The sequence below is a fragment of the Haplochromis burtoni genome, unplaced genomic scaffold, assembly GCF_018398535.1.
Source record: "Haplochromis burtoni strain Fernald_Lab_line unplaced genomic scaffold, NCSU_Asbu1 Contig_39, whole genome shotgun sequence".
Taxonomy (NCBI): Eukaryota; Metazoa; Chordata; class Actinopteri; order Cichliformes; family Cichlidae; genus Haplochromis; species Haplochromis burtoni.
In genome coordinates, this window is record NW_024582400.1 from 1,445,865 (window position 1) to 1,463,196 (window position 17,332).

The 17,332-nt window shown below is 41.5% G+C and overlaps 2 protein-coding genes across 3 annotated transcripts in view; both read left to right on the plus strand.

Moving 5' to 3' along the window:
- aox6 (aldehyde oxidase 6) overlaps positions 1-8,783 on the plus strand; it is a 39,424-nt gene extending 30,641 nt beyond the window's left edge. Inside the window, exons 31-35 of the mRNA XM_005919932.3 lie at positions 34-99; positions 2,140-2,328; positions 2,422-2,589; positions 2,861-6,356; positions 8,706-8,783. Of these exons, the coding sequence (XP_005919994.1) occupies positions 34-99; positions 2,140-2,328; positions 2,422-2,589; positions 2,861-2,911 (474 nt within the window). The 3' untranslated portion in view covers positions 2,912-6,356; positions 8,706-8,783. The remainder of the gene's footprint in view (positions 1-33; positions 100-2,139; positions 2,329-2,421; positions 2,590-2,860; positions 6,357-8,705) is intronic.
- Positions 6,250-15,568, plus strand: bzw1a (basic leucine zipper and W2 domains 1a). 2 transcript variants are annotated; one of them, XM_005919934.3, is made up of 12 exons: positions 6,250-6,356; positions 8,706-8,779; positions 8,879-9,055; positions 9,142-9,236; positions 9,332-9,397; positions 10,821-10,956; positions 11,204-11,313; positions 11,403-11,573; positions 11,763-11,909; positions 12,859-12,997; positions 13,361-13,483; positions 14,921-15,568. In XM_005919934.3, exons 2-12 carry the CDS (start codon positions 8,716-8,718, stop codon positions 14,950-14,952), a joined length of 1,260 nt encoding a protein of 419 aa, XP_005919996.1. In that variant the 5' UTR covers positions 6,250-6,356; positions 8,706-8,715; the 3' UTR covers positions 14,953-15,568. The 2 variants fall into 2 exon arrangements, with proteins under 2 accessions (XP_005919996.1, XP_042075811.1); XM_042219877.1 differs by lacking the exons at positions 6,250-6,356; positions 8,706-8,779; positions 9,142-9,236 and having other exon boundaries at positions 8,978-9,055.
- The last annotated feature ends 1,764 nt before the right edge of the window (positions 15,569-17,332 follow it).

The following is a 17,332-nucleotide window of genomic DNA, read 5'->3' on the forward strand; positions in this document are numbered from 1 at the left end:
TTAGTTTTCTTTTCATGTTTGTGCTTCTTGCAGACGTTGAGGACTGACATCGTAGTGGATATCGGCAAAAGTGTGAACCCATCTGTGGACATGGGCCAGGTCAGACTTACGGCCATTTTACATCTTTGCATGACTGCCTGGCAGTTGTTTCAGTGTCATTAACCAACACAATGTAAACAGCATGAAAAAGACTGGAGCCAGAATTTGTGTTCTTGAGAAATAGTTCTCTGGGCTTTCTGAAGGTCTGCCAGTGCAGTAAAATCATACCTGGACAGAAAAACACACAGTGGAGCACTATCAGTCATGGATCGGCCTCCCCAGAGCTCGGACCTCAACATTATTGAAGCAGTGTGGGATCATGTTGACAGAGAACAGAACAAAAGGCAGAAACATCCAAAGAAGAGCTTTGAATGTCCTTCAAGAAGCCTGGAGAACTATTCCTGAAGACTACTTAAAGACTAGGGCTGAGTATCGTCACTGATTTCTAGAATCGATTCGATTCCGATTCACAAGGTCCTGAATCGATTCGATTCAGTTTGATTTGAATTTGGGAAATTTTGCCTCAGACAGTCAGAAATATTATAATTCAGATCAGTACATTTACATATTTGTGTATCTATAAAAAGGAAGCTGACACTCGCAAGACTTTATCAAAGGTGTGAGCGTCACAGCAGATGCCTTTGTGTCAAAGTAGCTGAAGATAAAACACAGAAAAACATGAAGGTGATTTTCCTGGCCTGGGATTTTATAAAAATATTCTGCAGTACATCAAAAACGAAAGAAAACCATTAATCAGCTTATGAACATTACCTCTGAAGTTACAGCGGTTTTATTAGAGACACGGCTGAGCGTTTTGCATTTTGTATAATTTTACAAAGTTTAAATCTGTTCAGTATAGAACAGCAGAAATTAGGTTTTCTTTTTGGAAGTGAGTAAAAGGAAAAGAAGAAAAACATCGGCCGACAGCGCTGTAAACAACAGTAGTCTTGTGCGTAACAAGCAAGCGAATAATGCAGAAAACAGATTTCAGGGATAGACGGGAAACTGTTCTTGAAGTACAGAGAGAGAGAGAGAGAGCTGTGCATGAAGTGTGGGGGTTTGTTGTTTTTGGGGGTTTTTTGTGGTGGATGCAAAACGGTAAAAGTCAGGGAATTCAAAACGATGTTTATGTGAAGCTTAGTTTGGATCTTCTTTTGCTGCTTGTTCAGTCAATATTGTTTGGAGAGAGATCAAACTAACAGCTTTAGAATCAGCGTAAACACAAAGCTCGGACCCGCCAAAACATCAGAATCAGTGAGCTGTCGGCTTTCAGCCCCGACCGTGTCCGTGCCGTCGGGTGAGAAAGCCACATCTCACTGATTCTGATCCGCGGGCTTTGTGTTTACGTCTTTGTGCAGAAGCCGTGTACCTGCTCTCATTTACCGTTTTAAATGTTTGGTGGTTGTCAAAATTTTGTGACGTTTCACCTGAGATTCTGGAATTTTGGGCAAAATACATTTGTATAAAACAATCGATTCAGGATTTTAATGAATTGATATCACGTTATCCAAGCCAGAATCCATCATTAAAACCCACCCTTATTAAAGGCACGACAAAGCTAAGAGAGTTCAGAATGTGCTGAGGAATAAAGGTGGTCACACCAAATAAGTAATTCAGTTCAAATTATTATATAGTGCCAAATCAGAACAGCAATCCCCTCAAGGTGCTTTATATTGTAAGATAAAGACCCTACAATAATGCATTGAAACCCTCAGCAATCAAACAACCCACTGTGGGTAAGCACTTGGTGTAAATGGAAAAGAAAAGACTTGCTTTTTAACAGGGAGAAAACTCTGGCAGAACCAGGTTCGCGGAGGGCTGTCTGCAACCAAACCATGGCAATTTTAATCATTTAAAAAGGGGGAACCAGAGGTCCAGAGCCAAAAGTTACCTGAGCTGACCTTCAGGTTTGTTAGAACTGTTCAAACCCCCCCAGTCGATATGTATACTCAAGCCCGTTTGCACGGTTCAGTAAGTGGCTGCACCCATTTCACCCAGTGTTTTAAAACCCGAACAGCTGAATTTAGTTAAGTAAAAAAACAACTTTTAGCAGAGAGTAGTAATTAACGTCTCTCTCCTTGATTTCTTCCCTTCTCTCAGATTGAGGGAGCGTTCATGCAGGGTTTGGGTCTCTACACTCTGGAGGAGCTGAAGTTTTCTCCCTTCGGGCTGCTGTACACTCGAGGACCGTCTCAGTACAAGGTCCCGGCGGTCTGCGATGTGCCGCTGCAGTTTAACGTCTACCTGCTGCCCGACTCTGACAACCCCTACGCCATCTACTCTTCAAAGGTCAGACACAAGGAGGAAGATTACTTCCAAACACCTCAGTCTTTTAGTTTTCTATCGTACTTGGTGCATTGCTGATGTTCGTCTCCTGTGCAGGGTATTGGAGAACCCACCCTCTTCTTGGGCAGTTCGGTGTTCTTCGCCATCAAAGACGCCGTGGCTGCTGCTCGCTCCGATTCTGGTTTGAAGGGACCCTTTTCTCTAAACTCCCCTGCAACACCAGAGAGGGCCTGCTTAGCCTCTGCCTCCCCATTCACTCAGAAGGTAACTACACATGTCAGCTACACAATCTGGAGTTCGCCTAAACGGGACAGTTTGTAAACTTCAGGTCCTGTAACTGTAAATTTATGCTTACAGACAGGAAAGGTCGAGGAGTTCAGCTGTCACATAAACTTTAAGCACATTCTGCTCATATTAATGAGAGGCCACCGTGAGTGATGGCAGGAAGCTCATACCTGTGGGAATGATGATGGTGTGCAGAACTGTTTTGAAGACCAAAACTTTACACATTAATTCCTATTCTTTTTGTTTCCAGGTTCCAGCCAGCAAACCAGGGTCTTTCAAGCCGTGGGCCTTGGACATCTGAGACTGAATCAAACTAAAGATTTTAAACTAATCATTTTTAGCTAATATCAGGTGAAATTCACTTAGAGTAGCAAAAAATACCAGCCGCAGGGCAAAGGTGCTTTTAATCCACTTCAGTGTTTAACACCTTTACAGATTTTATTGTATCATTGAATTTAAGATTTCAGAAGCTAAACACAAATCACTGCGATGCACACGTCACACCTACCCACTGAGTCAAATACACACGGTTAACGCTGTTGTGCAGTCGAGTTTCCTTTGATTTAAGACTGCATGTTTCACTTGTTGCACAGAATCTGTCACAGAGTCCGATGATCATTTCTCTTCTTTTTCTTTTTTTGTGGTGGTCCACCACATGCACAGTGCAGTTAGTTTTTAATCTTTTATAAATATCTTTTTTTAGTTATTCTGTTACCAAATGTAACCAGAATTGTGGCCACTCGAGTGGGTTTCAGCCCGCAGACGTGTTCCTCATTTTTATTCATTTTAAACACAAAGAATCAACACTGTGATTGAATTAGATTTATTCTGTGTTATGGGAAATGCTCTGCCAATCAAAAATATACGTGAATGAGGTCGCTTTCTTGTTACCTGAAAGCATATCGCGCAGAGGAACGAGCACTCAAAAACGGATCCCAACAAATTGGCGCTTTTGCGAATACGTTTGCTGATAGTAACACCATGTGATTCAGCTAATAACACAGGGATTTGATCATTTGTGAAGCCAGGCTGAAAACACTCAGCAATCTGTGCATTCACGACTGGATGTAATACCGGTAGCTTAGCTGTAGCATTTGTAGCTGAGGGCTTCAGCTTCCGGGTAACAAGGAAATGACGTCATTCACGTAGATTACTGATTGGCAGCGCTAACTCGAAATTTCGAGTTGCTTTTCTCAGAATATTGAGTTAATAGCTCGGAATTTTGAGTTATGGATCTTTTTTTTTTTTTTTTTTTTAAGTGGCGGAAACAGGCTTCCATAAATGTGAGACGATCGTCCTTGATCTTTGGTTTTGTCTGAAGGCATTGATTTGTTTTGTGCTTGAATGCTTGATTTAGAAGGGAAAACATAAATTATGTTTAATAAAGCAAAGAAAATCCACCTTTTGTCTCTGTAAAACTAAGGATGAACTCAAAGTCACTTTAGAGACTAAGGCCATGCTGACTGGTACATGAGGATGATCACACCACAAGGATGATCTTCACTGGCTACAGCTGTTGTGCTGCTCATTAAAAGAAATGCCTAATCAGCCACTCACATGGCCGCAACTCTGTATGTTTAGGGACTTAGATGTGGTCAAGACGACCTGCTGGACTCCAAACAGAGCATCAGAATGGAGAAGAAATGTGATATAAGTGGCTTTGACTGTGGTGTGGTGGTTCTGCATATTTGAGCAGCTGATGCTCTGCTCTTCCACACAACCATCGTAAACCTATCATAAATACAGATACTTTTTTTTTCTCTTTTCTTTCTTAAATTCTGCCATATTTGCCTATAACTAAAATATTTCTGTATATCAGGCAAATAACAAACTGAAGTCATGTTATATTACTAAAGTTTACCTGGCACAGTGTGAGGAATTAGTGAAGCACAACATTCATCAAAGCTGGAAGTAGCAACTGCACTATCCTCGGGTGATTTCTGAATTCTGCATTTTGACGCTTTTTGTTTGCTGCCATCCTGTGTTTTGTTTGTTTTTCTGCACCAGAAAACACTGCATTTGGGTGATACTTTATTCAGCAGTTAGCTAGCTCATTGGTAAGTTGCATCCATAAGCTGTACAGTATTACTTGTACAGTAATTGAATTTCATTCACCAACACTGCGTGATGGTGTTTGCCTCACAGCAAGTTGGATTATTTCTTTGATAATTATGTTAAAAAGGCTCAAATATGGCTGAATTGGCAACACAAAGGCTCGTTTCACCCTGTACCCAAAACACATCTTCATGATTCCCAAGACCTTTGGGAAAACATCCCGTGGACTGACTAGGCAAAAGCTGAACTTTTCTGGAAGGTTTGAGTCCCATTACATCAGACATAAAACAGCTTCACAGCAACAGTGTGATGGTCTGGGGCTGCTCTGCTGCTTCAGGATGAGTTGCTGTAATTGATGGAACCATGAATTCTGCTCTCTACTAGAAAATCCTGAATGAGAATGTCTGAGCATTAGTTCCTTCCCTGAAGATCAAGAGCACTTGAGTTCTGCAGCAGGACAATGATCAGAAACACACCAGTGCAAAAGTAAAAAATAAAAATCGAGGTTTTGGTGTGATCGGACACTGATAAAGGGAAAAATGTTAGAACATGAAAGGGAATGTAATTAAACCTGCAAATATCAATCATGTTTATTGTGTGCATATATGTATATGATAAATTAATAAATGAACCTATATGTAGTGTGTTTGGGTCTGTGAGCTATTTTCACTGTTTACCAAAAGGAAATTAGTTTCTTTTTTTATTTTAGCCACAGAATACTTCCCTTTGGGTGATTTTCCATGAAGAACAAATCGACTAACACATTTTCAGAGACTTCAAGCCTTATGCATTTATATCACACATGTGGTGTTCATGCCATAAAGGTATGGAGGAACTGTTTCCCTTCACTCTGTCCTCTCCCTGCGTGGCCTGCTGTTCGTTTGTGCTCCAGCATCCCGGCACATTTTACCCTATGTGTAGTAAGTGAAAAAATTGGAACTTTCTACCAGTTAGGTTTTTTAATCTATTATCTAATTATTTCGGCATAGCATGAATGGCCATGTGGGAGATCGTTATCAGTAAACATAAAGCTTATGAAACATAAAACTTTACACCTTCGTTCATGTTTTCCAGTGCTGTTAATTAGGTCCCAAATTGGAGTCTGATGGGCCGATTTTGGCCCTTAGGTCTTATGTTTGACATCTCTGCTATACAGGGATAAAGTGCAAGAAATGCATATCCAGACTGTTTATGTTGTATAGACTGACATAAATCTGCTCCTAATCAAGTTCATTTATAGTTTTTCAAGATAAACATGTTTTTTTTCATTCACATCTGTTATTCAGTTACATTTCACAAAAAATAAGCAGCATTTCATATTTGAAATATGAACCATATATGTGGTAAACATCTGTTATGTATTTTTACATACATTGTTATTGATGCACTGATTTAATAACACAATAACTTAACACTGGCTGAGTAACAAAAACAGGAAGACCACGCAAGGGTTAGCTACATAAATATACTGTAATGTATTTCAAAACAAACAAACAAACAAAGAAAAAGCTTTCTGTATCAGTAAATTAAACGTTTTTTTCTAAGGAAATCCCCTTTAAAAAGCGCATGCGCAGCGGGCGGAGCCTGCGGAAGTCCTGACGGGAAGGTCTTTTTGTTTGGGCCGCTCAGATACTCGACACTTTGCTTCCATTCCTCGGCTTCACAACCGTTTTTTATCTGCATTAATTTCGGTGAGTACTCTCATTTTCCGGCTCCTCGCCTCGGTTCCCACGCCGCCCTCTCCTTGCGTGTACTGATGTGGCCTGTTTGAAGGCAGAAAATTATGCTTTTTGGGTTTTGTTCGGCCTGGGAATGTTGCCATCATGGGCGCCGCCGGAGGGCGAATTTTAACTTAGCATTAGCTTCATTACAGAGCAGATTGCGGCTCTGCTTTGTTGTTGTTATGGATGGGGTTTTTTTTTCATGACAGCTCGACAGGTGGTTGTGTTTTATAGTCGATGAGGTGCTGATGCGGTGAATTTTCTTGCGTGCGTGAGCCGAGGCTGAACGGTAATCAAACGTGGTTGGCGTGCTAGCGGGCCCGGCTACCTTGCTCGGCGCATGGCGAGGCCTCGAGTTAGCCTGTGCTAATCCACAGTTAGCCAGCTGCTCAGAAAATCCCTCATTGCTCGCGAGCGGAAAGCTATCCGTGGGAAATATCCGTGGAACGTGCTCGCGTTGAGGTCACACCTGTGTACTGTGATTGAATTAAGCAGTGTCGTGCTGATACATCTGGTTATTTCCACCTCCCAGCATCCACCTTTTATAGCCCCGCAGATTGTCTTTTGTCTGCCGAGTACTCCTTCACCTTTGTGTGAGTAGCTAGTCAAAGCCCGGGGGGAGGAAAAGCAGCCGTGCTGGATTTAATTTACTTTGAACTAAATCTGTATTATGTCAGGCTGTTTTTAATAGATTAAGGAGGCTTTCCTCGGAGTAAGATAAATGAAGTCAGAACAGCTAAAACTAAACAACTGCATGCTCGCGGATAGTGGTTAACTACTCTGCCATTTAAAACTGATAAATGCGCATCTCTTAGAGTTTCTAACGTTCTCTGTGTTTGTGAAGGCAGTGGTTACAGATATACACGTTACTTGGTTTAAACTTAAGAGGCACGTGAACGTCTCAGTTACAGCAAAATAACTTGCACAGTGAGTTTCCTTGACATTAATCCAGCTGTTGACGGACCCTGAGCCTGGATAGAAGAGAGTTTGGGATTTAGGAGGGAAATGAAGCCATCACTGCAAAGAAAAGGGGTGTCATGGGTTTAAATACTCAAACATGTATACACTCTTTGGTAGAAATGGAGGGGGGAAATTGGACATGAAAGGGAAAAGCGTCAAGAAATATCAGCCCCTTGGCTGTTATCTGTTAATAAGATGACATTTACTGCCCTGTTTTGTCAGCTGATGGGACTAAATGTTGAGCTGAAGTCTTGGAAGCTGGTCTTTTTTTCCCTTCCCTAATTTGCACTCTTTTTCTACTTATCTCTATCAACTCAGTTTGACTGATTCCCACACAGTGAAGGAACATTTCAGTCAGTGTAGTACTGCAGTTTCTCTCAGGGATGTACAGATGCTGCTGGCTGAAATGTCCCAGAATTATTATTATTATTATTATTCTAAACCAGTGGGTTATTAGTGTGTAAAGGCTACTGTGTGTTTGTGGCTCAAAAAAAGATGAAAACTGGATGTTATTCATCGTTACTGTTATCAGCGTGTTGCTTTTTCAACACAGATCCATGAATTAAAGGAACAATGTGGTTACTTTTATCATTGTCTGGAAATAAGACATGGTTAACAAGCATGATTTGTGACCTTTGTGGTTTGTTGCTGAAGAACTCAGACTTTAAAAACATTTAAGTAAATTAAAATGAAGAAATTGTTGCTTCACTACTAGGTTTGTTTTTCTTTTTTTGCTGAGTGTGCACTTTTTTTTGTTTTGTCTGCTATAGCAAGGGAACATTTCGTCCTGTGAACAATGAACCTCATCGCGGGCAAAAAGTCGGGCCTTTTTCATTGTTTGTACCTTTTAAGGGTTTTTACACCCTGTTAAAATGAAAGGGGGAATGTGTTTTAGTTAAATAGGAACTAATGCATTTCCAAAAATACCATTTTGATAATAATTTAACTCCATGAGCCTTCCTGTATGACTCGCAGCGTCCTTCAAATATTCATGATTACTTTTGAAATTTATCCTCTTTGAAGTGAGAGAAATAAAAGCCTGACTGAAACTGAACAGGTTTTAAGTTAAAACTAAACTGAAAAGAATAAGCCAACTCTGGAAACTCCCAGAGAGTAAACTGATTGAAAACAAACTGAAACTAAGTTCTTACAATAAAAACTTTTCATCTCCGGTCGGTGCCACCAGCTTTTTGAATTACCAGCAGACTCTAAAGTCATTCTACACAGCCCATTGTTACAGGACGTGTGGATAACCCGGCTTACGCCCAGGTGCTGGGAGGAGAAAACATAATTACAGGGCCCGTTGATGAGTTGCCTGTGCAGCTAAACATTAACTCTGTGTGTTCTCGTCTCTTTCAGGGTGTCTTTTATGAATAATCAAAAGCAGCAAAAGCCAACGCTAACAGGCCAGCGTTTCAAAACGAGGAAAAGAGGTGAGTGCTGATTCCTGGATCCACTGATCCCCAGCCCTGCTGTTCCACACTCTGCTTTCATTTCTGAATCAACGTTTGTGTGTCGTTGTCTTCCCACAGATGAAAAGGAGAGATTTGACCCTACTCAGTTTCAAGAAAGTATCGTACAAGGCTTGAATCAAACTGGCACTGATTTGGAAGCGGTCGCAAAGTTCCTCGATGCCTCTGGCGCCAAGCTTGACTACCGCCGCTATGCAGAGACACTCTTTGACATCCTGGTGGCTGGCGGGATGCTGGGTGAGTTGCGACATGTTTTGTTGTCACTCGTGTGCAGAAATGTGTGTAATACATGTATACATTTACCTTTTTATGTGTGTCTGCAGCCCCAGGAGGGACTCTCTCTGATGACATGACCCGAACAGAGTACTGCCTCTTCACGGCACAAGAAGACCTGGAGACAATGCAAGCATATGCTCAGGTCGGTCCCTGTTAATGAATGCGTTTTAAAAATGAAGCACACGTGACAAGCAGGTAATCCTCACAGGCCGTTTCTTCTCTTTGACTCATAAACAGGTTTTTAACAAGCTGATCAGGCGTTACAAGTACCTGGAGAAGGGTTTCGAAGAGGAGATCAAGAAGGTGAGCAATAACTGGATCCTGATAAGGGGATAAGTTCAAACTGGGCTTAGCTGGTTGGAACGGTTTGAGGCAGAGGTTGCCAGCTGTTGATTGCAGTTCCCTTCGTTTGTTTTCAAGATAACAAACTTTTTTCCCCCAAAGCAAGGCACTATGCAGCAGACGAAGTACATAATGTACTGTAGATGTTTTAAAAGTTTCTGAATTTCTTAATCTAAAAATAAAATTTCATTGGTGTTAAAAGTTTTAATTGCGGACTTGTGAGTTTCCCACAAGCCGACTAAACAAGACTAAAGTCAAAATTGATTAACTGATATTTTTCATGCTCTTATTTTGAAGGCTGAGCCTCTGCTATCCCTGTTCCGTTAATGTGCTCCAACTTTAGAGCAGTCTGTTCGCTGCTGTTGCGGCCCTTGTAGTTGGTCAGCTCTCATGAACCTCTGTTCCTGTGGTTGGACAAACTCCCAGCTGCACCATCTTGGATGCTAGCAGTTTCAGCAGCCATGATCTTTGAAAGTACAACTGCAGCACCAGATCATACCGTTAAGTGGTCGGGCTGTTTGAGGTGTTTTTGACTGCCAGTAATTGGGGGGGTTGGGCCTTGATTATACTTTGTCTGCTCGTGTCTGAGTGACATCCACAAGCCTGAATTTGCGTTGCAGTGCACCACTTCAAAGAGCTGAAATGGGAGTGACTGCTTGGCTGTCGGGTCTGTCAGTGTAGTCAAGGACTTTGTGCCGCTGGATCATTATGTGGTGCTTATTTTATGCTTGTAAGCACAGTACTAGGAAGCGTAGGATGGGTGTGTGACACCATACATGGAGTTTAAGTCCTGCTGTAGAAAACTGGTGCCATAAGCACAAAGACTGCAGTCAAAGATGGAGCTGATGTCCACTGATGGGATAAGAAATTAATTGCTGCATGGTGTGCGTTGTTTTCTTTCACACCACAGGAGGTGCTTTGTCTTCACGTGCCCTTACATTTCCGCAAATGCGAGCAGCTCTGTGGGGAAACGACCCACCTGTTGCTGGGGCTAAGTTGGGCCTTTTTATCGCAACTCTTGAACGGTTTGCACAATTGATAAAATCTAATGGGATTTGGAAACAACTGTGCACTTTTCAATGATGTTAAGGGCATTGCAGTGATCCCAGGCGTGGTGTCACAGCAGCCCCATGAAGTTACACTAGTTTATTGCTGATACAAACATTTTAAAACTCTTGACCATCCACAGAAGCTCAAAATGCAAACTTTTAATGTGTGGTAACCCTGGATTTGATTTGCTTAAAAGGTTATTCTCAACATGTCTGGAAAGAAATTTCTTTAGTGGAAGGGAGTTTTAACATCTCTAGGGATGTAAGTATGCCCACAGTTGTTTTTGTTTTTCAAGCTTAAACATGCATTAAACTTGTCTGCGTTCTCTTTGTAGTTACTGCTGTTTCTAAAGGGGTTTACTGAGTCTGAGCGCAACAAGCTCGCCATGCTGACCGGCATCCTGCTGGCCAACGGCAGCATATCAGCCTCCATCCTGAACAGTCTCTTCAACGAGAACCTCGTCAAAGAAGGTAAGGACAAACGTCTTAAGTCTGGGTTTGCAGAGATGCATGGCTCAGAAACGGTCAGAAAGCTGGTCAGGTATCAGTGACAGCAGCAGTTTGGTGGTTTCGTCCTGCAACACTGACACTTTCTGTGGTTCTTGTGTGAAACAGCTTCCCTGGGAAGCTTAACATTAATTAGGGCAGTCAAATTAATTTAAAAAAAGAGTTGGTTTTGTGTTCAGAAGAAGCTCTGACCTGTGTCATCTCTGTCCAGGCGTTTCTGCAGCCTTCGCTGTCAAGCTGTTCAAGTCATGGATCAACGAGAAGGACATCAACTCTGTTGCTGGCAGTCTTCGCAAAGTTGGCATGGACAACAGGCTGATGGTAAGCAAAAACACAAGTCAGGGGCCACGTGTCGACCCATTCCTGCTGCCAGTGTCTCACTGGTGTGTGAACATCCTTCTCCTCCTCAGGAACTCTTTCCGGCCAACAAACGGAGCTGCGAGCATTTTTCGAAGTACTTCACCGACGCCGGGCTGAAGGAGCTGTCTGACTTCGCCCGCAACCAGCAATCCATCGGTGCCCGCAAGGAGCTGCAGAAGGAGCTCCAGGAGCAGATGTCCCGAGGTGACCCTCTGAAGGAGGTGAGGCCACAGGCTGACTTATTTAAATGCCTAATTTATCATAAAAGATATACACTGAGCTCTGAACAACAGGTTTTTAACACTTCTGTTTTTGCTCCACTCAGTTTCTCTGAATGAAAAAGCACAGAAACAGATGTGTGCTTCATTAGTGACTGGCGTGTGTGATTAACCTCGCTGCCTTCCCTCCAGATTATCGCCTTCACTAGGGAGGAGATGAAGAAGGCCAACCTCTCTGAGCAGGCCATGATCAGCATCATCTGGACTAGTGTGATGAGCTCCGTGGAATGGAACAAGAAGGAAGAGCTCGTGACCGAACAAGCCATCAAACACTTGAAGGTACGCAGCAGGGCCGAGGAGCACAGCTGTGGTTAAAGCGCTTAAAGGGATTAATTCATCATTATTAATTAATGAACCTGTGCAGGAAACGCGACTCTACGGCTGAAGGCTTATCCCGCAACCACAGCTATGTCTTACTTCAAAGTAAAAGCCTTGGAATATTTGAATTGAACAGGATTTTCAAGTTGGTGGCAGATTTGCAAAATAAAAGCCTCCTGTTTAGTTCATTGTGCCTCTAGTCCAGCAGTAGCAACAATCTCACTGCAATAAATCCCCAAATTACAGCGTCTATTTATTATTGCCAGTAAATGTTCTCTTTTCAAGGGTCTAAACATCCTCAAACCCATGAACTTCTAGACTAATGAAGACTTTATTATGGGGCTAACACATGTGGGGGTGCAAAACACTTCAATAGCATCACCTACAAAACTAACCTGTGAAATTTGATTCATTTTGTCCATCTTGGGATGTTACACATGTATCTCAGTGGAAACATGCCCTAAACCCCATTTTGGAAGGCTGGCATTTTAAAGTCAAGAGGCAGGTTTTGTAGTATTTATTGGGTCTATGGCGCCACCTACAGTATTTCAATAAAGGAGCCCCAGCACTTGATTTTAATCTGCTTGCATGAAATTCAGTGGCCTCGTGTAATATCCCAAGTTGAAAAGGCATCTTTGTGCCTTCTACTAAACCCAACAGGAAGTCTACAAGTATCTTGGTTGCTATTGAAACTCAGAGTTAGATGGATAAATGTGATTGGTCTGTTTGACCGACCTGAAAACTTTTAAGGAAGAAAATCACAAAGCTGCATGAGAAGCTGTTAAAGCTCGTGTACATCAATCAATCTGTCCCAGACTGTTGGTTGGTGAAAGGAAACTGCTCCACGTGTACCACAGTATTGCTCCCTGCAGCTTTACATGCTCTAATTTAGCGGCTTCTTTCTCCACAGCAATACAGCCCTCTGCTGAAAGCCTTCACCTCCCAGGGTCTGTCTGAGCTCAGCCTGCTGCTGAAGATCCAGGAGTACTGCTACGACAACATCCACTTCATGAAGGCCTTTCAGAAGATCGTGGTGCTCCTCTATAAAGGTTGGTGCTACAGCAGGAGGAAAAAGCTTGGCTGTGACAGCTTGTCTCGTCGGCTTTTAGGTTAATGAAAGGTCATTTTTCCCATTTCCTGACTTTAAAAAGCTGTTTCTTGAATGTGCTTGGTGTCTTTCTTTCTTTTTCGCTACCCAAACACTAGAAAGTCTGGCTTGGCATTGTCCTTTTTACACACAGCTTCAGCTTTGATTGGTCTTAGATTTCCCCCAGAAGTCCAGATTGTTTTTAATAGAGAAACTCTCACCAAGCATCATTAAATTGTTTCTTCGAATCTTTACAAAGGTTTCAGGCTCTCCTGGTGGAAGTTTAATGTGCCCGCCCTCCTCACAGTCCTGTTTTCTCTTTCAGCGGATGTATTGAGTGAAGAGGCCATACTGAAGTGGTACACTGAAGCCCACCTTGCCAAGGGGAAGAGCGTTTTCCTCGAGCAGATGAAAAAATTTGTGGAGTGGCTGAAGAATGCTGAGGAAGGTAAAGAAATAACCTGCACTTCCTGGGTTTTGTGTGTTTTGAGGAGCTGTGTTCAGAGCTGATGGCATATGCTCAAAACCTGAAAGGCCACTAAAAGGTTAAAGGAGCTCTGCATTGAACAGGCCAGTTAGACATGCACCTGTCACGTTGTCTATACATGCCTTTATCATACATGTACCTGAGTGTATTTATGACAACGAAGGAGTTTATACTATATATGAATTTGCTAAAGCTTTGTTTTAGCTTGTTAGCTGACTCAATCACAGGTCAATAAGAAATGCTTGATATGTTTTACAGTCACATGACTACTACCCACATGGTAATTGATGCTGGCATGTCAGGTAACAGAGCTCGATCGGTCCACAACTGGTTGAAGCACCACAAATGCTCTGTGGTGTGGCCATGTAATGGGAAGTCAAGCACCAGCTGTGGCTACAACCGTAGCTTGCCTCCACCAGTGTGAGTCAGAGAATGAATGAATAGTGGCATTGAAAAGCGCGATATAATTATTATTATAATAATCTGGCTGGCCATCTGTGCTAGTGTATCAGGATGTTTGTTATAAAACTCGAAGCTGTAGCTTTAGCCAAAGTATAATGCAAAATACCTCTATAAATGGCCCTAGAGACCGGTAAGTGGCAGTCTTGCAAACGACAATCACCAGGGAAAATGTTCATATTCAGACGAGCTGTTGCTTGGCGAAATTGATCACAAGAGGCGGCTGAACCAAAAACCTGGTTACTAGTACTTTGCTTGGAAGATGCAAACTATTCCTGAGTGGCAGGGAAACTTGAAATAAGTCCAAAAGAGTTCCTCTAAAGTCATCGGTTGCTGCTTTTTTGCAATATATTTGCAGAGTTGAGGTACAAGTTCAATTTCTCCAATTCTGGCTTATGTCAAAAGTTTCACACCCACTTGGCGAGTGGTTTGCAAGTATTTTGTCTCACCTGCTCCTAGTTTGCAGGTTTTGTCTGTACAATTGAGACAAATTGTCACCAATCAAGGGGTTTCCATGCAGCCTTTTTGTTACTGATTTTTACCCAGCACTAACAAACTGGCCAAAATAAAAGTTTCTCTAGTGACTGATGATTGCCAGGCGTCACAAACAGTCTCTAATCCTGGGAGAGTGAGTATTTTTCTTGTTTGAAATCCTCTGAAACCAGATCAGCGTTTAGTCCTGATGTATTCACTGGAGCAAAGGATGACTGCATGTTGTTTGGTTTTTAGTGGCGAGTTCTTCACATGCACAGGGTGCTGGAGGCAACCAGGTAGTTGGGGAAAGTCTCAGTCTTTAAATGACTGTACAGTCATGAGAAGAAGGAGGTCTTAAATACTTTAAAGACAATCACAATCAAATCATCGTTTTACTCATTCACAAGATGTTGTAAAGTGATCAGCGTCTTGACTGATTTGTCCTCTTGTGTTTTCTCTCGGCAGAGTCGGAATCGGAGGAAGAGGAGGCGGACTAAAACCTCAATTGCCAGACGAGCTTCGTTTTTCTTTTGTTTTTCTTTTAAAAAGTAGGAGCAGGAGCAGTAGAATGTCTTTGCCCTTTTCCCTCCTTCTACATCCTGTTACGGTTTATTTATCCACAAATGCAAACAATCCTCCACCACTACCAAACGCTTAGTTTGTCCAAATAAAACGGGTCCTTAACTCGCAGTATGGAGGGCAGTGGGAGCAGAAAATGACAAATTCTCCCCTTCTCTTCCCTTCTTTGGTCATTTTGATGCCCTCTGTAATTTGGATTATGAAAACGTGTTTGATTTTCAGTGGCTGCTGCTCATAAGTCTGAGGTTATCTTCATGCGACTACAGCCAAAGTCTTTTCTTTTCTCCCCCTCTTTATTTTTTCTTTTTAAAATTGACTCGGCTCATGTTTTGGCTCCTGTTCAGTCTTAAACTTCGCCTTCTTGACTTTTTGGGTAAACTTGTACTGCCTGTCGAGGTCGCTCCGGTCAGTTTGTCAGAAGACACGCCCCCCTGTAAAATGCCTCGCCAGCTAACGATTATTATTGGTTTCTACTTTCTTTAATCTGATAAGCCGATTTGACTTTTTTATGAAATAAAGATTATTGAAACTGTTCTTCCTGTGCTTTGTTTTCATTTTACTTCAGTAATTGTAACTTTGGTCTCTAGGACTATGAAGCTACAAATGGTGAACCATGGCAGGTCGCTAGGGACAACTGTGACCACCTAGGGAACGCAAACTAGAATTTGGAATCGAGTTTAAAGCATTTCACGCTTTGAAGGGGTTGCTGACCAGTCTATAGACATGTCTGAGGCTTAACTGTGCAAAGGAAGCACATTCTGATCTTAAGTGGGCCAAAGGGGTGAGATTCCTGTTTCAGTGTAAATAAGTTTACACATTTAATTTTAAAACTGGGAAATGTTAATAAAATTAGTTGAAAATGCACCAGAGTTGGCCATGAGCTAATTTTCAGCTGTAGTCCCAGTTTGGGTCTTGAAAGAACACTAGAATCAAAACGCATCAATTTTATATAAGGAGAAGGGACATACTGGCTAAAGTAAAACTTGGCTCAGTACTGACATTATCATTCAACAGTCTTCAGTTTTCATTGAAAATGTGTTCTGATCTTTGAAACTAATGGGTGTGGTGATCTACTGTTGCACAGCCTTTACAGAAAATGCATTAAGACCAGACATCCTTTAAAGGAATAATACAGCCCTCTCTATTCAAATGTGTAATTTGGTCTCTTTTTATCCTGGTGGTAATGAACTAAATCAATGAGGAGCTATATTGTTTCATAATTGATTTAATTAAAGATGCAAATTCATGTATTTGATAAATGCACTAAACTCATGATATGGGTTTTTAATGCATCTATTATATGAAGAGTAAAGGAACTGAGCTGAACAAATTAATACTAAAATAATATGGAGGACAAAATATATGTAACTTAAGCTGTATGAACATATTTCATATATATTTAAGTTGTAAATATTAAACTATATTACAAATCTTTTTTTATTTGGGACTTAAAGTTTAATTAAGAGTTGATATCTAAACATTTGACTCAGAACATCCTGATTTTGTTTTTTCCACTTGATTTGGTAAAAGATGCACGCTGTCTTAGATGCATTTAAATGAAAAGGAGAATGATTCAGACGTGGTAACGCTTGTTTAGCAGCAGTTTCACTATTACATCATCTGCATACACATATTAGCTCCAGAGCAAGCAGATGGAAACTCATTAATATACAAAGAAAACAAGAGGACCTAGGATTGAACCTTGAGGAACACCTGTGGGTACGCACTTAAATATGGTTGAAGTTATTTTTTGAGCTCCTGAACCATATACAGTTTGCTGAAATACACAGAGGAAAAATTACCATTATCTGTTTTGGAGAACAATATACAGTGTCATAACAGTTTCAAATGCTTTTACCTTTTCTGTAAAAATGATCAAAGAATGGAATGATTGACTTGAAGACTAAACTCCATTTTTGGTGTTAAAAAGTACAATCGCTGTTTAAATAAGTGAAACTGATCAGCTATCAGTTTTTCAGCTACTTAGATAATTAGCAGAATCCCGATTGGTATGTAAGTGTAACTTAAGGATTGCCTGTGTGCAAGTGTGGTTTCCAAATACTTGGGAACAATCCCTTGGAGATCAACAAATTGACCATTTCTTACAACTGGATTTACAAAAGTGTCTCTCAGATCTTTGATTGTTACTGTGTCCATAACAAAAACATCCCTGAGCAATGAAGACTACTGAGTAACCAGACCGAAAAGCAGCGCACATTTCGGTGCTTTATTTTTCCTGAGCTGTGATACACTTTAGATTCTAGCCAATCATTTTACGTTTCCGAGGAGAGTACGTAC

Excerpts from the sequence above, each read along its gene's own strand:
- bzw1a (XM_005919934.3), top strand. The coding sequence starts at position 8,716 with ATGAATAATCAAAAGCAGCAAAAGCCAACGCTAACAGGCCAGCGTTTC. Across the intron at positions 8,780-8,878 it reads TTTCAAAACGAGGAAAAGAG|ATGAAAAGGAGAGATTTGAC; the intron begins GTGAGTGCTGAT and ends GTCTTCCCACAG. Across the intron at positions 11,910-12,858 it reads AAGCCATCAAACACTTGAAG|CAATACAGCCCTCTGCTGAA; the intron begins GTACGCAGCAGG and ends CTTTCTCCACAG.